Here is a 6,979-nt window from a genome sequence, read left to right on the forward strand (position 1 = left end):
CTGTCATGATAGAGATATTGCCATTACATTAGAATAAATCAAACCAAAAAATTCAATGAAAGTGTCTTTGATGCTCTTTTTGTTTTCAGCAGGAATGCGTTCAGGTTTAGATCAACGTTATCGTTAGATAACGTCGCCGGGCCTAGACAAATGCACATTAACTGTATAATGTTTCCTTCTAATCAAATTAATCCAGCGATTCCTGGTGCCCGGGGTTGGGTTTTTACGGGGACATTTCATGTGACTTCGTCGTCTAAAGTAGCGGAATGTTTCCTTCCAATAATCCGTACTTTTTCTCAATGCCACGACTGAGGCCATGCTTTACGATAGGAAATAACTGAAACGTTTCAAGTTTTGCTATCTTATTTGGAATAAATTTATAAGGGTGCATATGATGTAAAACAGATAACTATAAACGATAATGTAGTTTTATTTAACTAAGCATTTCCCAGTAATTGACTATTTAGTTGACTTTAGAATTTTAAGACACGTTGTTCGTGATTTTAGATGATACATGTGTTTTAGATTTACAAGTTTTTATCTTAAATCTTTACATTGTACACAAAAGGACGAACGTTGAGCGAGATTTTAAAGTACACATTATTATCATCATTTTCTTAAGTCAGGCTAAGTGCACGACAAATAAAGATATGTCTTACACTGCATGTTATTTTAGGGTTAATAAGATGATGATTTTTTTTATTATTGGTACATTTCTGAGGATGTTTTATATTAAGCTTTTTGTTTCATTTTCAAATCGCACAAACTGTCATTTAACTTTTAACTTTAAAATTTTTCTTTGGTTTTCACATATGAGATTATTTCACAGAAGTATCAAGCAACTGAATCAATTTAAAGTTTTACTCTAAAATTTTCACGACCACCTGTTGAAAGTTTTGCCAATTTAGAATAACCAGTAAAGCGAATAATGACACACACACCAATTAATAATTCTTATGTCTTGGAACAGAAACCCTTAAGTAATATTTATTTCTTCTTTGTCGTGAATGTATATACAAAAACCGAGACTCGTTGCTCAACCGAGCACTACAGTAAAACCAAGTGTGTAAAGTGCATTTGTCTGTATATGTTCAGAGGTAGGGCAGTGGCGGATTTAGAGGGGGGGGTCTGAAAAAAAATCACACTAATGGTAACCTCTTGAAATTAGAATTTTGACTAGCTTAATCATAGTTCTAAACCGTAAAAATGGCATTGTTCGCCCTCTAAAATACTAAAAATTTTCGTGCCCTAACTCCATGTCAAAGGGAGGGGGGGGTGAGAGTCGGCTTCGCATCCGCAGACCCCCCCCCCCCCCCCCCCCTTCAAATAATCCTAGATCCGCCCCTGTTGGGGAAAGTGTTTGCATCAATGACAACGTGGAAATGCACTTTAGGCGCTTTCTGTCAGAATGACGAAATGCGTTCCCCAATATTTAGTAAACTGATTTTTTCCTTTAAATGTCAGAGTAGGGAGTATAATTTTTCAATATATTGCGAGGGAAGAGGGTTTGCGTCATTCGCTAATCATTCATCGGGTTTTAGTGTGGCGTTTCAATTGTAATCCTTGATAGGCGAGTTGACGCTTCCGTATTGCTTATCATGCCTGTTAGGTCCGTATGGGTTTTGTCCGTTTACCTTCACATCGCGATTAGTTTTTACTGTTTTACCACCAACAAAAACAAACGAAAGTAAACAATTGCTGTGGTATAGTTTATGTAAATTAAACTACTTTTAAACCCTAGGATGTCTTCGGTGCCAATCTACCAGAATGTTTCTTTAACCATCATTTTTAACGCGCACAGTGTATCGGCTCATATTAGCTAGATCGGTTCAGCTAATACAATCTCCAGTGCATAGCTTCATCATACGATACAAAAGAGATATACAGGGAAATAACTAGGTCAATCCATGAAAGGGCAGCCATCTCGCCTGACTCATATTATTTAGCGAGAAAAAGCTGAAAAGGAAGAGTAAAGTGTCCGTACCGGTCGGATACAGGGCAGTGACAGGGCTGGATACAGAGCGACCTGTCAGAATCCATACTGTTGATGAAGGAAGGAGAACACAACAGACGTAGCTTAGACTTGTCCTGAATAATTCCGCACCCAATTTGAAAGGTAAGTCAAAATTCTTTGAGGTCTATTTGATGGGACTGTATGGGTGTGAAATACAGGCAGAAATGTCTTCAAATGGAAGGCGTTCCCCTTTCAGGTTACTTGAGTGTGATGATGTGAGAACATTCTGATTTTAAGCAAACTTTCTGATTGATCGAGGAATTATAAACGAGTTCTAATCTAATCAGGGTTTTAACTGTAGCCTACATAGGTGCATTAGAGTGACAGTCCACACAGCACAGACAGCATTCCTACCACACGTAACACATGTTTTAACATTCTTTAAAAAGAACATTATATCAGAGGAGCTAGGTAAACATTCCTCTCTGGGGCAGGACCACTTCGTTTTATCCTGTACGCAAAACAACTACTATAGGAAACACTACACTATTGCGTGTAGAGCAGTTTGTCATTTGCCAGTTATCCCCAGAGAACATTCATCATTTAGATTACCTCATAATCACTCCTATTTATGCAAACATTTTGGTGCGTAGTGCAGTTTATCATATCACGTTTTTTCAGGGAATCAGACCGGGGAATAGCCAACGTGCGCAGGGATTGGACATCTTTAAAGCCAGGTACGTAATTTCGATGTTCTACCTAGCAAGCAAAAGTATTTCAGACAATAACTTTTGATATTTGGCCTACACGTCTCTATACACTCTGAATTTTTAAATGAAAAAATTCGATCCCAAGATCGGCAGGTGCTTAGCATTATCCAGTTTCATGTGGAAGGGCGGCTATTCTGGTTATGGTCCACTCTCTCAAGCTAGGCACGTTATACATGTAATGGAGATGTTAGGGAGTCCACAGTCCTATAGACATCCCACTTGAACAGTGGTCAATGAGAGGTATTTATTACTTCCATGGCCATTGTGCACGTACTGGAGACAAAAAGATATAAAACGAGGAAAGACAAAAGGCCTACTCCGAAGTTCGACCAAATCCCGTTATCTTTCGATAAGGGCCAAACAGCCTATGGAATAATGCAGTTTTGATAACACATACCATAAAACGTACTTGACAAAATTTAACAAGCTTATCTTTTCTTAGATAAATGAACAATAATGACAAATTTGAAGGCAAATAGGCTTTTGATTAACACATTATAAGCGTGTTTTTGATAATCCTCTTATAAGTTGGACATTCAAATTTAAACATTGAAATGATAAAATATCTCTTGAATCTGTAAAAAAGGTGAAACACGCATGGGGGAGGCGTCTAAAATGCGAATAGAATTCTGCACTTCGCCAATACATCTCCCAACAATATCTTTGTGACTAAAGTTTAGTGGTAGATGTTGAACTCATTCATGAGGAATTAAAATAAGGTGAATGCTATGTAGGCAAGGATGTGTAGGACGTTGGGTCACTGAATCTATTACACGTTGATGAGATGGTATGTGTAAAGCCGCCTACTCTTAACGTCATCAAAACCATTATTAAACTGCAGTAGGAAAATGACCTTTAGTGGTGTAAAAATAGCGAGATGACGCGAAAAGTGTCGTCTGCTAGTCGTAGAAGTACGTGACATCGAGTCACGCATTGTCTTAAAGCAAAAAAAAAAAAAAAAAAAAAAAAAATACACCGAAAGACATACCTTTCGTTAGTCAGTTGCTGGATATAAATGACCATGAAAATGTCAAGTCTTAAAAAAAGGAGAAATACCACTTGGTGCCATTGTAATTTCCCAGGGCCATATTTCGAGACCAAACCAGTAATTAATATTATTGGGTCTTCATTCATTCATTTATTCATTATATCGGACACGCCCCTCTCGCTAGGGAAACATTTCTCCGACTTATTAATTCCAAATGGAACTATCGGACTGTCTAATTCCAGTGACATATTAATCCAGTTCTTAACGTGATTACCTGTATGTCTGTTTCCTTTCTACCAGGAAGTAGTTTGTAACATTTGTCATTAAAAATTATTAATTTGCATTTAAACGTTTTATCACCAAACTGATCAATGATTCTTTTCATATTAGAACCTTAGATAGACTTATGTGTAATTATTTTTTCAGCAACTCTAAAATGGCGAGTCGTGATAGAACAAGTTTGCGAACCATTCCTGAATTATCAACAACTCCAGATGAAACCGAACAAGCCAATCTGCTCAGGTTTCTTGGTTTCCCAATGGACGAAGTTGCTGGAGACAGCGCCGACCTCTCAGAAAGAGCACACAATCTGCAGCTGACGTGCGAGAGAGAATTCGGCGGGGATTTTGCTGCTGTTGTCAAAAAGAAACCGGCAAACGTGAACTTCGTTTTGGAACACCAAAAGGGCTGGTACAGAGAGGAATGGTTCGGAGATTACCAATATATAATCTGGAAGCAGTCTGAAGGACAGAAACCAAAAGCAAACATCAAGCCAGACCTCTTCATTGCCTTGGTGAACAGTTTTGCCAATCTCTGCGGTGAAGAAGCAGAAGGGGAGTATTCGGACTGTCTGCAGCGAGCAAGCTACATAAAGAAGAAATTACAAGATGCAACGGGAACAAGCACAATGTGTGTGTACTGTATGCATGAAAAACACGGCGGCGTTGGCTGGAGCTACGACCACATGCTGGGATACAAGTACATAACTGAGTATTTAGATGATTATAAGTACGGCGCGTGGATATATCGAGAGCCACCCAAATAGAGCGGAGTGTGAAACTGTAATTTTGTATCATATCTTGGCTCACAGTGGAAACGTATCTGTATAGTTTGTGATAAATCTAGGTCTTTGTGTCTGTGTCTGAAAAACTGATGGAAACGCATTCTGCAAAGCAGAAAATTCTGACAAATGTATGAAATCCGCGGTGCTAAAGACGGACGTAATAGCATATTGTTCAAAAGAGTCGTGTGCAATAACATTATTTCACTGCGTTATTTCTAGACTGCAATTAATAAAAGGAAATCGAAATTAATTTTGGCGGTCTAGTATTTGCCAATAGCGAAGTTTTCATAAGTTTGAAAGTAGGTTGATTGATGGTAAAATACCAATAGAAAAAAATGGACTATTTTTATTGAAACCAAATTATTGCAGATAAGACAAGTTCGTGTCTGCTATCACATTATTTAAAGGTCCTCTGCGTTTCAACGACTCTTAAATAAAAAATACAAATAGTTCGAGAAAGATTTAAAATCAAACTGATGTTCGTATTTGTACTTAACTAGACTCTTTGAACTATTCGCATTTGCAACCAAGTTGACTAATAATTTCCATGAATCGGGAAGCAGTAAATCAATATCTTCATCACTCAACTTACCGAGAAACTAATGTGGCGAAGTAATATGCCCCAGACGTCTGAGGGTTCTAATTATTTATTTATCTACTAATGCAGACAAAGGTTATAACAGCAAGTAATTACTTTTTGTGTAAATTTTATGAATCCGTAAAAGACCTAAATATAAAGCCTACGTCTAGTGTTAGGCAGGTTGTTTTACTGATAACTGCTTTGAGACCTACTGTTAGACTACGTGTCATTTGATTACATAAATAACGCAAAAGTATCATCGTTAACAGAAATCTCTTATTAAATAAAGAAATTGGCTGTACGTTTTAGATCAAGCTTCTTGAAATTATTGAGCAACAACACATCTGAAAAGAAAATAACTTTTGTAAACAGAAACGTAGGTATTTGAAAGCATAATTTTGCCATTGGTCGACCATGATTTAACTACTCGTTAGTGTGACAATAAAAAACGCTAAATTCCTCTAGTCTTTCAGTTTAATGTGAAAAAATACACGGGATAACGGAAACTTAAATCATCCTTAACTGTGTACAGAACATTCGTAGCTTTATCTGTTTATATGTATTCAATAACTAGTAACCGATCAGTTAACTTTCAATAACCAAAGATGTGTACTGCTAAGCTGATTGTACATTTTGCTAAAGAGTTTTAAGGGACTATATCTGATATGTGAAGAAATAAAGCATATTAAACTGTGTTGTTAAGTATTGAGGATGTAATTTCAAAGCAAAATTGGTCTGTGTGTGCGTGGGGGGGGGGGGGGGGGGGCAAAACCTGGTTATATCGGAAAGACCTTTAAATAATACTTTTCGATATTTAAACATGTAACGGGCAACTACAATATCATATGGCAGAAATTAAATCGGTGTCAAACTGTGACACTTGACCGGGACTGAAGGCATGGAGTTTCAGTGTGTTATGATTTTTTTAAAAGTACACTGTAGGAAAATAGTTCACAAACCTCTGTCTCCAAATCACAAAAGTTTGAACTTCTTCCACGGTCTAGGAGTTACCAGAAATTACAATGTGAGAAAAATTTAGAATCAATTACCCCCCCCCCCCCTCCCCGAACAGCCCAACCCCAAATAGCACTGCAATTCTGAAGTGCTTATATGTTTATATTATGCACATCCTTGATGATAGGTCTACCAATTCCCAAAGTTTGAACTTTATCACTATAATGGTCTAGGAGGAGAAATCAGAAATTACAATGTAAAACAATTAGAATTATTCCCCCCTCGCCCCCCCCACTCCCCCCCATGGACAGCCAAGCCCCCAGACACAGTAAAATCCAAACGTGCCCATGCAATTCCCTTGTGATATGTCTATAAAGTTTCAATTTCCTCACTCTAATGATTTAGGAGTTCACAGAAATTACCATGTGAATTAAGAATTATCCACCCCCCAGGGGCAGCCCCAACCCCCAGTTGCCCTAAGACAGCATTCAGATAGACCCAGCTTGGTCCATCCAACTCTGCAGGGGATTTTTTCTAAGTGCAATCAGTAGAATCAGCTTAATAGTCTGACATGCCTCCTGGAGCAGGTAGGGGGTAATTAACAAGTAAGGTAAAGTCCTACCAAATGGTACTAAACACATATTCCAAGGAACTTTGATATGAAGGACTT

General features: G+C 37.8%; 1 protein-coding gene across 2 annotated transcripts; it reads left to right on the forward strand.

Annotated features, from left to right (window-relative positions):
* The first annotated feature begins 1,584 nt into the window (after positions 1-1,584).
* On the forward strand, positions 1,585-6,050 carry LOC106176427 (uncharacterized). 2 transcript variants are annotated; one of them, XM_013558804.2, is made up of 3 exons: positions 1,586-2,116; positions 2,636-2,691; positions 4,139-6,050. In XM_013558804.2, the coding sequence occupies exon 3, from the start codon at positions 4,149-4,151 to the stop codon at positions 4,755-4,757; it is 609 nt and encodes a 202-aa protein (XP_013414258.1). In that variant the 5' UTR covers positions 1,586-2,116; positions 2,636-2,691; positions 4,139-4,148; the 3' UTR covers positions 4,758-6,050. The 2 variants fall into 2 exon arrangements, with proteins under 2 accessions (XP_013414259.1, XP_013414258.1); XM_013558805.2 differs by lacking the exon at positions 2,636-2,691 and having other exon boundaries at positions 1,585-2,116.
* The last annotated feature ends 929 nt before the right edge of the window (positions 6,051-6,979 follow it).

The sequence above is a fragment of the Lingula anatina genome, chromosome 2, assembly GCF_051362555.1.
Source record: "Lingula anatina isolate TDL-2025a chromosome 2, LinAna3.0, whole genome shotgun sequence".
NCBI classification, from domain to species: domain Eukaryota; kingdom Metazoa; phylum Brachiopoda; class Lingulata; order Lingulida; family Lingulidae; genus Lingula; species Lingula anatina.